Raw genomic sequence first — 17,837 nt, 5'->3', positions numbered from 1 at the left:
AAAACGCGTTGACGTCATATTTAGTGGCCGGAAAACGTGAAGGCTGACGCTGTTCGCACAGTGAAGGATGGCCGGAGTGCTCAAGAAGGTACGAGTGGAGGTCATGCTATTGTTTTATCGGTGTGCATTGCGGACAAGCTTGTTCTCATCGACGGAGTACAGACGTTGCATTGTAGCACTAAACTTTTTTAAATCGGTTGTTGACGGCGGTGACTAAACAGAGGCCGCGTTAACCTTTATGCTAACGTCTTAGCTTGTAGCACCGATTAGTAATCAGGCGTGTGTAGTTGTTAGAGATTCAAGCCCAGCTGGATTTTGTTTCTCTGATTAAAAATTGCTTAGCAAGAGTCGTTTTAAAACCCAACTGTTTAATCGGATCACACATGTTTTAATAAAGTGTTGGGCTTGCATGATTAAGCTTGAGCACATATTATCCAGCTATTGAGCAGCAGACCACCGTTAACGCTTTTACAACACAAGTTTGTCCAGTAACAACGTATTGTTTCACAGCGTTATAAACTTTGACAATCATCTCGATCACACTGGCAATTCTCAAGTTATTGTTTTTTCGTTATTAGAAACTCTGTGTAAACGTAAGAATTAACTAATTATTCCACAATCTCAGACGCTTGTAGCGGTTATACAGAAATGGGTCAAAAAGTGTTCTGCACAAGTCCAGAAGAAATGACTCATATGGACGCATAGTGATAAAAGGGTTACTGCAACTAGTTACCTATACGTCTGTAAAATACGCTCCAGAAACCACATTTTCATTGCCAACTTCCAAGGCATGGTTTTTCCAGTCAAAAAAGGGGGCACTCGGCTGTTAGGAAACTCTGAATCCTTAGATTGACTCAGTTCTGACTCTCTTACATGAGACAAATGATGTAAGCAATAAGAATAAGTGAAATATTACATGATCCCTGTATAAGCGTTAACACGGTGTGAATCTGCATTCTTAATTGTTCTGTGCAGCTGTCATGAAGGTCCTGATCAGGTGTTGGGGATGCATTTATAGACGAGTGTATGTTAAAATTCTGCTTTAAGGACACATCTTTAACCCAAAGTGACATGTCTATATAAACATGTCATGTAGAGTAGGTCATCTGGTAACTGGAGGGTTGCCAGTTCGAACCTTGGGTCCTCCTTGCAAAAAAAGTGACTTTTGCAGCTAGAAAAACGCTATATAAATGCAATCCAATTACCATACCATTTGTATTTAGTCCGAATGCCTAGAAAGAGATTATACCTAAATATACCCCCAACGTCACTCTGTGCACCTGAATCTACAGTCACACAATTGTTAGAACAGTTTGCAATCTGTATTCTTATTTCACAACTTTAACTTCGTCAACAATATAGAATAATGCCGTAGACAATATTGAAAAAAAATTTTAGATAGTATTTTGATGTGGGTAGCAGTCGTTTTGTTCCTTAAATAAAGATTTGATAATGCACAATACCTAACAAGATTAATCATGATTGTATTTTACCCACCATAACTGCAATCCCGCTTTCCTTCAGGTGGTCAGAGACAGCTGTATAACACCAGGCAGGCAAAAACCTTGAAGTAGTCAAGATGTAGATGTGACCGCTGAGCTAGTAACTGTCCTAACATTTCTCTCCTCTACTTCTTTCTAGACGACAGGTCTGGTCGGCCTGGCGGTGGCCCAGCATCCTCAAGATGTAAGTGGCTCAAAAACCACTCATATAGAGTTATTTACCAAGTTATGTGCACCTAGATATTCAGCTCATTGGTTTTCACTAAAACTGACAGTGCATTGAAAAACACTGAAGGGCATGTGTTGCCAACTTTAAAATAAAATGCTAACCGGCCAAACCTTTCCACATCAGATCCATAGAATTTGGACGTTAAGCTGACAGCCTCTTACAGTTTAGTATTGTAAGAGTGTAAATGGTGTTAAAGTCAAAGTTGTGAGCTTCAGTCCTAAAGGATGTCACTTTTGTTTAAAGTGAGATTTAAATCTTGAATCACTTTTTAAAAAAAAATATAGACATGCAAGATATATTCTACCTGATGGAAATCTATCAATACTAGATATAATTTCTACACTGGCCAAGATAACTTCACCAAACCACTTAGCTGTAAAGAAAATGTCGTTGCGCTCTTTTCTTTGCAGAGGCACTTTAGTTCCTCAGTAGATGGCTCCTCCGAGGCTGCTCATGTCAAAAATATCTTTTGGTGGTTACATTTCTCGAAAGACACCATAAGGGGTTAAGTTCAGGCGTTTTCCCTAAAGAGGTTAATGTAAGGCGAGAGTGGCGGCAGCTGTGAAGCACTATAGCCATTACTAATAGTCTGTTTTGTCTCCAGCGCCTGAAGAGCCTTTACTCGAAAATCCTGGTCTCCCTGCAGAACATACCCCAGGACGCCGCCTACAGGAAGTACACAGAACAGCTGGTCAACGAGCGCTTCAACCTGGTCAAAACCGTATGTACAAGACCCAGCCTTTTGTCCTTTTGTGTTGACGTAGATCGCCTCATAAAAAAAGCCTCTCATCATATCTGTCTCACAACGAAGACATAAATGTACACTCTTAAGACCAAGACGGTCGTTTTGGATTTTTAAGTTTAATAACTTGGGGGGGGGGGGTAGACCTACCCCTTCCTGAATTATCCTAAAATTGCATTAAAATTAGTTTTAGATCAATCGCACAAAACAGATACGATAACATGACCGTCTCGTAATTTGCGCGTTATGTCACCGTTTATGGCGTGTTTTAGTTGCATCATTTCCTTCGCGAAGTTCATTGCCCTGTCCTATAAAAACCAGCATTCTGCAGTGCAGAGAAAGTCTGAATTTGATGTTTGAATATTGCCAACAGTGACGGCTGGTGGTGATATTGGGTGGATGGGCTAACAAATATAGTATACCCATCCACAGTTCACACTGCAGCAACAGCAACGTAACATCTGAGATACCAAGTTAGAGCAACGACAACACTCTAGAGAAGTATAAGAATGGCCTGATGCCAAAAAACTCACACACCATTTGACTATTTTTCTCTGTACACATTACCACATGCCATTTTTAACAAGAACAACATATGCATGGGGAGGATGGGATGATATGCTACATGATAGAACAGAATGCAGAATCATTGTAGCCTACAATGTCAGAAAAGGGCTCACCTAAGGATGCACAACAAAACGTGTCCCAACCGAAACGACTGCCAATAAATACTGCAACTGTTTTTTATCACAACTGTTTTGCAACACATTGTCAAACATGTCCCGAATAAAACAATTTGGTAAGCACAGCAAAACCAACGGTAATTATAGAAGAGAGACAAGCAATATGTAGACAGGAAAGCTAAACGTGTCTGGTGGTCTTTTAAGAGGTCTATAGGCTTGGGCCTACCTTATTTGAAGAGAAGCTCACATCGACGACCTTTCTGTGATGTAAACAGGTTAATCACCACGTCACTGAAGTCCGGGGATTTTTGGATGAAGTCCCGCTCAATAGACAGCATAGCCAGGGCGTTCGGCCTATCCTGTCCCATAGTACTTGGGAGGAATGATTTGATCCTCTTGGGTGTACTGAAACGCCTCTCCGACTCTGCAGATGTCATGGGGGTTGTGATGGCTATTTGTGTTAATTTCAGTGTTTCAGAAAAAGTGCTCTGAAGATTGTTCTCATATTGTTCCCTGAGCACAATCACACACTGGCTTACACATGACACGTCGGTTGTCTCATCAGCTTGCACTGCCACAAATGGTGCCTGCGATATTTCATCAGCCAATTTTTGTCCATAAACAGCTAACACACAACCAAGCAACTCATTTTGGCTCGTCTTAGGCGTGTACGCGGCAACCTGTGTGTTTGACTGGTGATCGGCTAACTGGATATCCAAAAAAGAGAACCGGTCAACGAGGTCCAGAAACGCGCCTCGCTGGAGTGAAGTCGGAGATTCGTCGGACCCCGCAGAGCTAGCTCACGTGCCCCGCAACATTTAATACAGTCCACAATCCGTGATAATGAATGGCAGTTTGTCTTTACCAGCTCGTTGTGTCTCTGTAGAGAAATGCGGTGGTCCTCATCAGGTTGACAGGCGAGGTTAACTTTACCCAGCATCGATAGCTTTACGCCATTTCCAGTGTAGTGTGACTTGTGCTGCATTTATGTTTCCTCATTTTGTCGAATAAATGTTTCAGATCCACAATTCATGTTGGGTCCAAGCCGCGTCTCCCCCAAAAAGCTAGCATGGGGAACACAGAAGTGAATTCTTAGCTACACTAGCCGTTAGCCAGTCCTTTCGTTGAAACCAAGTAACAAAAAACTTCTTTTGTGTTACTTGAACGCCGTTTGGACGATGTGTCCCCTGTCTCGTCACTTTTAATTTTTCCTCCGAAGACGTTGTAGAAAATGGATGAGAACGTAAATAAGCCACCTCGTTCATGCTAACGCCCGCGGCCGCCATTGATTGCCACAGTCGCTCACTTTCCTTCCCACTCTCTCGCTGTCTGTGCTGTCGTTGGTCACAAGGCTGTGGGCTGATTGCGTTTAGCTCATATAATCAGCAAATCAAGCAGGTGTGCCAAACACCTGTCACTCACGTAACACGAAGATGAGTGGAAGCTGATGCAGTTGTGTTTGGGCTGTAGACGTATTTTGTGTTTTTCTTGTGACTATTTAGTGCTGTTGCTGCTCTTAGGTTCCACTAAAACTTAAAATAATCTGTTCTAAGGTTGTTTTTTTTAAACAATAATTTTCTAATCTTTATTGTAAAAGATAGGGAGGGCTTAGCCCTGTTAGTCCATTTACACCAGCCTGGTTACAGACGCACCATGACTACCACCGCGGCGTTGCAGTACATACCGCGAACAGCGGCCATTTTAAATTGTTTGAAAAATATTATTAAGAGTTGTTAAAATTTGAATTTTGGTGTCAGTTTCATAACAGACATACTAACACATGTAATATATTAATATCGCAAGTGGGTATTTATCTTAACAGACTATAGTTTAAAAATCGACGGTCATTTTGACCACCCATGGTCGTTTTAGGTAGGAGTGAAATCCCGGTCGTTCAAGTTTAAGTATTTATATTTTAAAACCTGGGCAATGTTAAGATTTGTAGTGAAGGGTTTACAAGTGGCAGGAATAGTAATGTTAAGAGTCAGCAATTATTTGCTGTATGTGGGGGAACCTCTGTACTGTTATTTGCACCCTTATTTCCTGTGACGGAAGCAAGTCCAGAAAAGTGTATGTTATATATGCATAAATAAGAGTATTAGACGTGTGAAGAAACACTAGGGCGCAGTGGTTAGCGCGAGCTGCACGACTGCCTCACAGCAAGAAGGTTCTGGGTTCGAGCCCCGGGGTAGTCCAACCTTGGGGGTCGTTGCGTGTCGTCCTCTGTGTGGAGTTTGCATGTTCTCCTCGTGTCTGCGTGGGTTTCCTCCGGGTGCTCCGGTTTCCTCCCACAGTCCAAAGACATGTAGGTCAGGTGAATCGGCTGTACTAAATTGTCCCTAGGTGTGAATGTGTGTGTGAGCCCTGTGATGGCCTGGCGGCTTGTCCAGGGTGTCTCCCCGTCTGCCACCCAGTGACTGCTGGGATAGGCTCCAGCGTCCCGCGACCCTTAGTAGGATAAGCAGTTTAGATAATGGATGGCTAGATGGAAGAAACACACTAAATAGGGCAGAAGTTGACATCAGCAGCTAAATGTTTGATTTTGATGAGAATGTTTTTGATTATTGTTTTATTTTTTTATGTAACCAATGAATTGCTTCATTTGAAAGGAGCCTGATGTGGAGAAGCTGGAGAAGAAATTAAACGGTGGACAGATTGAAGAGGTGATTTTCCAGGTCAGTTAATTATCACGTCATTAATAAATAAGTCTTGAGTTAATTTGTGACATACATTCTACCAAACCAATGATCCATTCATGTGTTTAAAATGTTTGGCTCAAAAAAAAGTCAGTTTTTAACTGTAGAAGAGATGCAGTATGCATCAGCTTCTTTTGCACAATGAGATAAAATATTGTGGTTTTTACAGTGGTAGTTGTCAAAATGTCCCCTTCCCTGCAACTGCCCTACACAAGTATTGTAGCGGCAGTATACCAAAACTCTTAATATCTCAAAATACTACTCACATTGCAGTCTTTACACTTTCTGATGGCTGAAAATCCAGAAACCACTGATTAAAACAAACAACTCAATTTTCTTTTATCTATGAAACGTGTGTGTGTGCAGACTCAACCCTTACCATACATAGAAGTGGTTGTTTATGCATGTTGTCAAATCTCTTCCCTCCATTACTCTCTGGGTGTTGGCAGGCGGAGTGTGAGTTGACTCTGTCCAGGAAGATGGCGGAGTGGAAGCCCTGGGAGCCACTAGTTGAGGAACCTCCTCCTAACCAGTGGAAATGGCCCATCTAAACTCGCCTCTGCATACTAGTAATGTAATAATTATTTGTGTTGATGTGTGTGATCCGTGCCCTGCTTCCAACTATGTAATGTACAAATAAAAGACCTGGAAGTGATTTCCCTATTTATTTCTCAAGACGCAACTGCCTCATTATTCAATTTATTTTTATAGCTTAAATTGCTTTCAGGAATTCAGCAAGGTAAGTTGGAACAGTTTCAACACAAGATTTTTTTATTGCAAACACATTAGAAATTATGTATTTAATATATTTGTATACATTTGATATATTTTAGTTAAGCTGTATATTTAAAGTAGTTGTGTAGTATTCACAACCAAAATTAAATGTAGCTGGGAACTAATTCTGCAGGATCTAAATAACTAGGAGTAACCCGATTCTGTTGGTCCAATAAGTAATCAGTGATAAAATAAATAAATATAAAAGTTACCATCGAACTGTCTTATAATACTCATTTAAAAGACCTCACTGGCTCCAGATTGTAGAATTATGAAAGACTGGGTGGTAACTCCATAATTTACAGGCCGTTAATTACGAAGTAATGTGAAGAAATAAATCAATATAATGACAAGTTGTAGTAGTAGAATTACTGGGAAGTATTGGGTAATTATATTGTAAAATTAAGCAGAATAAAGACATTTCGTGGGTAAATATATGGGAATTAATTGTTACAGTGAGTGGTATAGCCCACATACAGGGTAAGACATGTAATTTCTTCACATTACTACGCAAGTACTTCAATTACTATGTAATTAATGCTTGTAAATTATAGGGTTACCGACTGCTTTTCAAATCTGAATTCCATTTTAAATAAACAGCCAACTCTGAGATTTCTGATTAGCTTCTTAAAGTACTCAGACCACAAATGGATGGATGAGCAAATAGTTATGCTTTTAATGAGTACTAAAACTCAATAAAAAAAAAAATCAAACTGCAATACATGATTCTACTGATTCCTGTTGTGCTATAATCTTTGAAGTCTGCAATGGAAAAGAACCCCAATGCAAAGTAATAAAAAATAAGATGGAAGATCAGGAAAAAGACTGCAATCTTTATTCCAAACTCACTACTCAGTTAATTATTTCAGATTATGCCCTCTCCCAGACACCTTCTTGTAATAAGATCATCTAAGCACAAAAATAAGCCCACAAAAAAAAAAAATCTAGACATTCAGCCACTAAAACGGGGGAATGTCATTTAATGGCCCCCGCTGGGCCGCGGCAGGACAAACGCGTCACACCTCAACATTTTGCTGCCGAGTGTTTCCCTTTGTGAGGCGCCGTGGGATTCTTCCTGTTTTCAGGCTCTGGGCTCCTGGGGACCACTGGTGGCTTTCTGCAGCAGCTGGAGCATGATGGGATAGATGGGCGCAAACTCTTTCCCTTGTCGAGCCCTCACTGACTGAACATAGGCCTCCAGCGCTCCCCTGGGAGACAGGGGGAAGAAATGTGTAAATGCAGACTAGAAAACTTGTCTTTTACAGGTTTAGCCACTAGAGGCCAATCATCCACAACAATTAGCAGCTTTACTCACACATAAAATAAACATAAAAATAGAATTATTCATCTACAAAGATGAGGGGGTTTTTTGTACAAAAAAAGAAAAAAAGAAAAAGAAATGGGTACCTGATTAGGGTGAGCCTGTCTTTCTCGGAGGGATGGTCGTCCAGCCACTGGGAGTACCGGGCGATGGACCACTCTGCTCTCTGTAAGGTGAGACAGAGGTTTTAATCTCGTCTTACATCGATGGATGACTGAAAAAATCCTCAAGTCCAACAAAAGTTTAGAAGAACAAGTCCTACTCTGTTAGTGGAAACTCCAGTGCTGTGCCTAATTTCAATATTTCAAATGTCTGTCCATCCATCCATTATCTGAACCGCTTATCCTGCTCTCAGGGTCGCGGGGATGCTGGAGCCTATTTCAGCAGTCAACCATAAATAGTTAAATTGAATCATTGAGACTTGTATAAGACTGAATATGAGGAAACAGAATCAAAGGAAACTAGTGAGGCAGTAAAGAGCTCACATGGCATGCTGGACTAAAACACTTGGGTCCCAGTACTGAGGGTCACGTTTCAAATCCTGGTGTTGCTTTCAGGTTCGCTGGGTGTTAATCAAAAAATAGTGAGGAGCCATGGTGTTAACATGGCTTAATGTTGTCGTGAAGGTAGTATAAACTGTAGAAAGAGGAGTCGGGTAAGCAGTCGTAGTGGGTGCCAGCATGGATGGTGTTGTGAATCGCAACACTGATGGGACCAAATGGGTGAATAGGAAAAACCATATCTTTATTTACTAGTTGTACATTTATAAATGTTCGTGTATATGACACGTGGGTGGTTGGTGAGTGGGTGTACGTGCCTGGTGAGGTGACTTTAGCTCGGGTGGCGCTCTGGTGAGGAGGAAGTGCAGCAGTGTGCTGTAAGGAATCAGGTCTCCCACAGCTGAACTGCTGACGATCAGCTCGCTGTTCTGAAACAGCAGGGGCCTGGAAAAACACACACACAAACACACATACTTTAAAAAGGAATAAAATGTACTTGAGCTGTCAGTCTACTCTTGTACTGAGCATGAAACTAAGACGTAAAAGAAAAAACAAAATACGCCTGTGAGATGACATTTTTTTATGGCCATGCAGTAACTCAAATTTAATTGAACCAGGTTATCTGTAAGACTTCTACATATGGACAAATCCTGACAATTTTTTGTATGAAATGTTAAAATGGAACATTACATTTTAAACGTATTGTTAAAAACAATAACTTTTTGTATGAAACAAAATCCAAACAAACAACAAATAAAACCAAGATTTTTTTTCTTTTTGGGAAAAAAATTGATAGAAAAAATAAGCTTTGCATGGGACTGTTGTGATTGATTTTCTTAGCGAGCCATTTTCGTTATGTCTCATTTTGTAGAGGTAAAATGCTCTTGAACACAAGTATGGAATTTCTAGAAGATACGTGGAGGCTGTGTTCTCTCTGCATGGCACCAAATAAGAAAAGGGATAAAAACAGATTCTCACTCCTCTTAATATTACTGGAACAGTCTTGGGTTTGTGTTCTGAAAGCAAGATGTGAACTGAGATGGACTCCAGTTGTGCGTTCACTGTCATGTGAGGAGGATGAAACAACATACCTGAAGGAGCGCAGCATCCGGTAAGGCTTCCCCAAGTCAGACACCCTTCTGCATAGAGGAGCTACTGCCATCTCCATCTGAAGAGAGCACGCACACACACACACAAAACAGCAGACACACAACAGCAGACACAGAGGTGAGAGTACAGACATGATCATTATCATCAGGAATCCAAAGCAGCATCAGATTAACGCGGATGTCTGAGTCCCGGCCAGCTCTACTCAGCCTGTAAAAACATCTCTGAGTAGATAAAGTCTCTTAATTACATCCACATTTCCCTCACTTGCATCTTTTCCTTGTGTCCAAGTCCCCCCCACCAGAGATATGCGGAGCGATGCAAAATGAGGAGAGAAGAAACAAGGAAGTGTTTTGAGAGAAATGAGATGGCCTCTGAACCATCATGTGAAGCGACGTCCATTTCTGATGGCGGCGGCACAGCTGGGTTACCCATGCATCAGGCACTTACACTTGTGCCGATCTGGCTTAAAATTAAACCTTAAAAAATGTGAATGACTATCAAATCGTAACTCCCCTCTGACGCTAATTCACAATATCCTTGTTAAGTCAACTGTTAAATACCAAGGCACACACATTACAGAGGATAATAACACACTAGATAATCTCAGCATTTGGAATAATCTAGATAAATGTAAATCTTATCTGAATGCAGTCTCAAAGACACATCTCCATTGGCTATCTTTTTCTTGCAAAAATGGAGTGCATTTCAAGATTGGTTTACCCAGCTCACTCCTTATATCCTTCCCAAATGCAATAAAAAACTATAAACCTGACGATATTTGGAGAAGAAAAACATTACTAGGAAAGCAATCATGGTTAAAAAGTACGAGGAAGGAGGGCTAAAACCCATTAATACTGACACAGCTGGCTAAGATCCTTTTTGAAAAATAAAAACAGCTTATGGTTTCATATTCCAAACCTAATTTTTTATGAAACCAGGAGGCATCAACATCCTTCTAACATGTGATTATGGCCTAAAAAAGCTCCCTGCTAATCATCCGCGTGTCATCAACAGGTATTATATTGGAAAATGATCTATAAACATGATTTTAGTCCCCATAGCACCCCACTGTGGAATTGCAGGTATGTGATATTTAGAAATAAAGCTTTATTAAAATTTACTAGAGAAAGGAATATGATCTGTAATGCACTTATTGGAAAACACCGGAAACATTGAGATTTTTGTTGTTGTTTTGTTCAAAATGTAACTTAAATGACCAAAAAGAGTATGATAATGTTATGAAAACAATCCCACAATTTATAATTGTGATGTCTTATAACTTATATCCCCCTGTGATGGCCTGGCGGCCTATCCAGGGTGTCTCCCCACCTGCCGCCCAATGACTGCTGGGATAGGCTCCAGCATCCCCGCGATCCTGAGAGCAGGATAAGCGGTTTGGATAATGGATGGATAACTTATATCAAAGTAATGTAAATCCGCATTTTCCTAAATTCTTGGTGAATGGACTGCAACGATTCCCAGGGAAACTGACAGATGAGAACTTAAATGCAAGACTTGCAGACGGGAAGATTCTAGTAATCATCAGTTTAATGATCGAGGGCAGGCAGGGCTCAGTACACAGGAAGTCGGTCTGACAGGTGACCAGATAGACAAGGGGCAGACAAGAGAAGCAAGGTCCAGGAAACGGGCAGAACACATGTAGAAGGAGAGTTAATGAACGCTGGATAGCTTGGCTGAATACACAAGTACTTAATACAATGGCATGATCTGGCAAGGGAACAGGGGAACCAGGGCAGTATAGGACCTATTCAGGGAATGGGGGACAGGTGTGGGATAAAAGCAGTTGACTGATGACAAAACCAGGGGCAGGAACTGACATGACAAGACAGATGAGGACTTCAAAATAAAAGAGGAAAGACAACAGGCTGACTGAAGCTTTGGGAGAAAATGACTGAGTGAACTGAACTAGGAGACATCGTGACAATGGACATGCTCTTACCAATTTAAAATTGCCCAACACCACAATTCAGACAGCTTTTGGCAAAGATTTATATCCTTTTCATCAAACAGAAACTCAATTTTACAATACTTGTGTAACCCCTTCTTCACTGGCGGGCAACGCCAAGCACATTTGAACAAGACAACATCCTAATGCCACCAGTTACTAAAGTGTTACAAGCAAATCCAATGGCGCAACAGGATCCTGAGTTCTCAGCAGTGGAATGTTGAGCTGGCCGAATCTCCTGTGCACTAGTAGGCTAGTGCCACTAATGACAATAATAGTGATAAATGATAATCGAAATAATTAACCAGGATATTTATCAGTGTAGTAGCGCGGTGCCTCCACTGAGAAAATACTACACTTACCTAAGGCTAGTGAATGGTGTATCTTCCCAGAATTTAAACAAACCTGTGGTTAAGGCACAAACCTGTGGTTAAGGCAGATCGAGTAACCCTGCTGTGTACTAAAGTACCGTACACGCTTATTACCAGCACTCCAAAAGTAAATGAGCTGCCAATACACCCGAAATATAATTAATAATAATAGGATTTATTGGATTATAATGAGAGAGAGAGAGAGAGAGAGAGAGAGAGAGAGAGAGAGAGAGAGAGAGAGAGAGAGAGAGAGAGAGAGAGAAAACAGAGAGTACCACACGAGAGTGGTACTGTTGATCAACTAAACATTAATTAAAATTTCACAGGGTGTGACAACCGTTCACAATACACAGAAGGAAAGTATCAAAAGAATACAAAATACCCAGCGCTTTCTGTTGGGGCCCGTTGGTGCACATTAAACCAGTTCTCTAAGCGCAGGGCAAGACAGACACCCTATGATGCCCAGGCGACGAGACAAAAGTGCGTGGGTGTGTGTGTAAGTGCTCTGTACAAGTTACTCACGACCAAACGCTCCTACGACCGGGAGGCTGTGTGTAGCTCAGAGGATGGTCGGCGCTGTGCTTGCTGTCGGCTCCCCGGCAGGGCCTCCGATGGTCGGCGCAGTGCTTGCTGTCGGCTCCCCGGCAGGGCCTTCAATGGTCGGCGCTGTGCTTGCCATCGGCTCTCCGGCAGGGCCTCCGATGGTCGGCGCTGTGCTTGCCGTCGGCTCCCCGGCAGGGCCTTTGTCCGCAAGATGTCCACAAGTCGCAACGTTCCGAAAACCCCGGCGAAGACAATGGTCCTCCGGTGGGAAACGAAGCAATCCGACCCGAAACAAACCCCACCAGCAAGCACCCGACCGTGGGCGAATCGCAACCCTCGGGTCCTCAAATGCGACCAGTACACGGCTGTGTACAAAGTCTCCGCGAAACGAGCACTCAAACGGGGGAGCAGAGAGAGAGATAAAAAAAAATGCGACCTCTCTCCTTGGAGTCCGGCTCAATCTTCCAGCTCCCCTTTTTTTTTCGAGGAGATCGACCGTTGCAACCCCGCGATTTCGCGGGCAGAATACTCCACATCATATCATTGGCCATAACAAAACATCAAATAACAAATACATCCCATTGGTCCACATGTTTGGAAACCACACCCACACGGGAAATGTTTAAGACACAAAGCATGCTGGTAAATGAAGTAAAGATTTTTTTTTAGATTTTTAACTTGTCCAAAAATGAAACTAAGAAATTAAGAACGATCACCCCCCCCCCAAGTTTCCAACTGCACCAAAACAAAAGAAGTCTACTTTAAAACTCTTTAACATATCCTTCTGGAGAGTTTTCAAGATATCGATTTGGTCTACATCACAACCACTGCTCATTTTGTGATGAACACATTGAAACAAAAGAACTTGTCTCATCATCAGCCACTTCTCCGGGGTCGGGTCACGGTGGCAGTCAGTCTAAGTAGGGCACTCCAGATGTCCCTCTACCCAGCAACGCCCTCCAGCTCCTGCTGGGGGATCCCAAGGCATTCCCAGGCCAGATTGGACATGTAGTCCCTCCAGCAAGTTCTGGGTCTACCCCGTGGTCTCCTCCCAGGTGGCCGTGCCCAGAAAACCTCCAAAGGAAGGCACCCAGAAGGCATCCTAATCAGATGCCTGAACCACCTCAACTGGCTTCTTTCAGCGTGAAGGAGCAGTGGCTCTACTCCGAGCTCCCTCTGGATGTCCAAGCTCCTCACCCTATCTCTAAGGCTGAGCCCAGACACCCTACGGAGGAAACTCATTTAAGCCGCTTGTATCTGCGATCTCACCCTTTCGGTCACTACCCAAAGCTCATGACCATAGGTGAGGGTTGGAACGAAGATTGACTGGTAAATTGAGAACTTTGCCCTCTGGCTTAGCTTCCTCTTCACCACAATGGTCCGATGCAATGTCTGCATTACTGCTGATGCTGCACCAATCTGCCTGTCAATCTCCCACTCCATCCTACCCTCACTCATGAACAAGACCCCAAGATACTTGAACTCCTTCACTTAAGGCAACAACTCATCCCCAACCCGGAGGGAACAATCCACCATTTTCCAGTAGAGAACATTGGGCCTCATAGTTGGAGGTGCTGACTCTCATCCTGGCCATTTCACACTCAGCTGCAAACCGCCCCAGTGCGTGCTGGAGGTCGCAATCTGATGGAGCCAAAAAAACCACATCATCTGCGAAGAGCAGAGACGCAATTCTGAGGTTCTCAAAACGGCCACACTCCTCACCTTGGCTGCACCTTGGGACCCTGTCCATGAATATCACAAACAGAATCGGAGACAAGGGACAACCTAGGCAGAGTCCGACACCCACCGAAAACATGTTTGACTTTGTGCCGAGATTGTGGACACAGCTCTCACTTTGGTAATACAAGGACCAGATGGCTTGTAGCAACTGCCCTGCCCTGGTACCCCATACTCCCCCATAACCCACGCAGACATGGGGAGAACATGCAAACTCCACACAGAGGACGACCCAGGGCGATCCCCAGCGATCCCCAAGGTTGGACTACCCCGGGGCTCGAACCCAGGACCTTCTTGCTGTGAGGCGACCGTGCTAACCACCACGACACCGTGCCGCCATATATATATATATGTTGGTTTAGCACTTTTACCAACATCATTGACGGTTTCCGAAAAAAATGCTATATATATATATATACATACATACATACACACACACACACACACACACACACACACACACACTTGCTATAAGCGCGAGTGAAAAGTGGAAAATACATGAAAATGACCTAAACAGTGTGTGTGTGTGTGTGTGTGTGTGTGTGTGTGTGTGTGCCCTGTGTGAGGCCTGGCAGCCTGTCCAGGGTGTCTCCCCGCCTACCACACAATGACTGCTGGGATAGGCTCCAGCATCCCCGCGACCCTGACAGCAGGATAATGGATGGATGAATGGATTTTGGTTTAAGGTTTGATTTAGGATTAGGTTAAGGTCTGGGTAAGGGTTAAGGGTAGGTATGTAGCTCTGATGGTTAAGTTTAGGGTCGAGAGCTATAGGGAATTAATGTACTCAATGAGGGGTAGGGGTCCTCACAAAGATAGAAGTACAAGAATGTGTGTGTGTGTGTGTGTGTGTGTGTGTGTGTGTGTGTGAGTGTGTGTGTGTAACCTTGGTTAGTTGTATGCATCTATATGTACATGTACGCATACTTGTGTGTGAGTGTGCTAATAGATCCTCACCTGTGCAAAGTCGGCAGCTAGCCTCATCTTGCCTCCCTCTCCCAACGGGCGCAGGAGGCAGGTGTGCCGTAGGAAGAGCTCGATGGCCCTCCGTGCGATGGACTCGGTGTTCTCATAGATGAAGTCCACACACTGGAAGTGACGGAAGTAGTCGGCCATCACTCTGGCAATGAAGCCCTGGAGCTCCTTCATGTAGAGGGAACACGGCACATCCGGTTTGTCGGGGCTAGACAGGGGCCTGTGGACATATACCGTCTCAGTGGGACTCGGTAACCACATAATCACTTTCAATACCAATTCTGACCTTTATAACTACTGAAAGAAAGGATCATTAGTTAGGGAAAGCTTTGTCACATGCTAATTTCTATAGCATGTGTGCAGCTGACCACCGCACAGAAGACAGATTTTCTCATCTAGTGCCGACAAGCCCCGTGAGACATGGCTGTGATCGCAACAGCAATAACTCATCCAATCACATCTATTCTCTCATCTAGCCTGCATATTTGTTTTTGGTTTTAGAAATGGATATAAAAAGGAAAAAAAAAGAAAGCTTGGAATCGGTCCGTTGTAAATGTAACTACCAAATGGCGCTGGGAGAAAATGAGCCTGAGATGTACTGACCCAGAGAAGTCCTCCTGGTGTAAGGTGATGATGATGGCTTCTATGGAGTCGTTAACCGACTGCAGAAGCAGCTGTACAGCGCTGCTCATCAGAGTGTGGACGCCCTGAAAGAGACAGAGAATTACAGAGAGACACGCCAACCCGTGTTACCCTCAAGCTTCAGTATTTCTATGGAACATTTTGGATTAGAAGAACTGGTAACACTTTCTATAACGCCTACGTCTATAATACATTATAAACTTGCTTATAGTGTGTTATAATCTGCTTATAGCACGTACAATTATAGTTATAAGCACTCAAATATTCATCATGCTTTCTAACAATAATAACACATCATAAAGCATTTTAAAATGACATAGGGTATCATAGTACTTTATAATTGCTGGTCACTTGACATTTTTTGCAAGGATTATGGTGTATTATAATTGTCATAGGTGTGATAATTATAATAATTTTATAATGCACTGTAATCATTTATAAGACAGAATTACAATAAGATAATAAATGCATGCATTAGTAATGTAGGCAGCTCTTCTGTTGTTTGACAAATACAGAATGTTACGTGATGTATTATAAGTACCTTGATGTCTCCAAAACAACTGAACAGATTTCAGTCAAATACGCTTTATACTACTCAGTGGCGTTGGCTCAAATAGCTAACCGATACTAGCTGATGCTACAGGAGGACTCAGGCAGCTGGACCCAGAATTAGTGGTGGTGATGGCCTGCCTGCGTCTGGAGGCCTGTATTGTCCATTCCATTATCCAAGCCGCTTATCCCAAATGGGGTCACGGGATGCTGGAACCTATCCCAGCAGTCATTGGGCGGCAGGCGGGGAGACACCCTGGACACGCCACTGGTCCATCGCAGGGCTGACACATTCACACCTAGAGACAGTTTAGTATGGCTGATTTACCTGACCTACATGTCTTTGGACTGTGGGAGGAAACCGGAGCAACCGGAGGAAACCCACACAGACATGGGGAGAACGTGCAAACTCCACACAGAGGACGACCCGGGACGACTCCCAAGGTTGGACAACCCTAGGGTTCGAACCCCGGACCTTCTTGCTATGAGGCGACCGCGCTAACCACTGTGCCACCATACCACTAGGCCTGTACTGGTCCTCAGATAATGAGAGCTACTGAATGGATTTTGTCATTTTTGTTGTATTTCTTTCACTTTACTTAAAGCAAACAACGATGACTTATAGTGACTTATAACCAGCTTGTAATGTATTATATCTGTCTATACCTCAGGAATTTCATTACTTAAAGAAACCAATGACGACTTAGAGTAACTTATAATCACATTATAATGCATTATAACAGTAATTATAATGCATTATAAAATGATGATAATGTATTACAACTATGAGAATAAAACACGATGATCCTTGCAAAAGGTATGTTAGCAAGTGACCAGCAATTATGAAGTATTATGAGATACTTGACATTATAAGTCATTATAAAATGCTTTGTAATGTGTCATGATTATTATTATAAAGCATAATAAACATTTATAAGTACTTATAACTATAATCATACAGTGCTATAAGCAGATTATAACATTATAAGTGTGTTTATAATGCACTATAGACATGGTGTCATAGAAAGTGCTACCGAAGAACTGAATGTATTGCTGAAATATCGAAAAAAATAAATACTCCTCATTTCCCAACAACGTTTTTACACTTGCTGAATGTGGTATAAGCTGCAGTGTCAATGAACAAAATGCAAAAAAAAAAAAAAAAGATTTTGAATTTCTACAAAGGCAATTGACCGTTTTTATGAATGTTTCAGAATATATGAGTAGAATATTTACTTATTTAAGCCAGCTGAAAGAAAAGCAATATTTGCAATATCTGAATTTCTATCGAATTTGCTTAAAATTTGAATAGAACAATGGTTAGAGAGACTACATATATATAACTACATGAGTTGTTCCTTATCTGATGGGAGGGTCTACTGACAGGATGTTGTGTTGCTGTAAAGCCCCCTGAGGCAAATTTGTAATTTGTGATATTGGAGCTGTACAAATAAAATTGACTTGACGTCTGTATAATCTCAATTATCTAGAGAGTGG

General features: G+C 42.4%; 2 protein-coding genes across 2 annotated transcripts in view; one reads left to right on the top strand and one right to left on the bottom strand.

Moving 5' to 3' along the window:
- The first annotated feature begins 13 nt into the window (after positions 1–13).
- Positions 14–6,507, top strand: ndufa5 (NADH:ubiquinone oxidoreductase subunit A5). The gene is made up of 5 exons (XM_056275578.1): positions 14–88; positions 1,642–1,686; positions 2,336–2,452; positions 5,766–5,831; positions 6,302–6,507. The coding sequence occupies exons 1-5, from the start codon at positions 68–70 to the stop codon at positions 6,401–6,403; spliced, it is 351 nt and encodes a 116-aa protein (XP_056131553.1). The 5' UTR covers positions 14–67; the 3' UTR covers positions 6,404–6,507.
- Positions 6,508–6,543: 36 nt separating this feature from the next.
- Positions 6,544–17,837, bottom strand: part of cog5 (component of oligomeric golgi complex 5) — a 108,315-nt gene continuing 97,021 nt past the window's right edge. The window contains 6 exon segments of the mRNA XM_056275577.1: positions 6,544–7,834; positions 8,034–8,139; positions 8,761–8,891; positions 9,539–9,615; positions 15,132–15,369; positions 15,753–15,856. Of these exon segments, the coding sequence (XP_056131552.1) occupies positions 7,708–7,834; positions 8,034–8,139; positions 8,761–8,891; positions 9,539–9,615; positions 15,132–15,369; positions 15,753–15,856 (783 nt within the window). The 3' untranslated portion in view covers positions 6,544–7,707.

This window comes from Lampris incognitus, chromosome 3 (genome assembly GCF_029633865.1).
Source record: "Lampris incognitus isolate fLamInc1 chromosome 3, fLamInc1.hap2, whole genome shotgun sequence".
Classification (NCBI taxonomy): Eukaryota; Metazoa; Chordata; class Actinopteri; order Lampriformes; family Lampridae; genus Lampris; species Lampris incognitus.
The sequence above is the reverse complement of the archived record's forward strand: the minus strand, read 5'-3'. Positions and strand labels throughout refer to the sequence as shown.

Bases quoted from the DNA above. Each gene is read 5' to 3' on its own strand.
- ndufa5 (XM_056275578.1), top strand. From the start codon at position 68: ATGGCCGGAGTGCTCAAGAAG. The intron at 89-1,641 runs GTACGAGTGGAG...ACTTCTTTCTAG, and splicing joins TGGCCGGAGTGCTCAAGAAG to ACGACAGGTCTGGTCGGCCT. The intron at 1,687-2,335 runs GTAAGTGGCTCA...TTTTGTCTCCAG, and splicing joins TGGCCCAGCATCCTCAAGAT to CGCCTGAAGAGCCTTTACTC.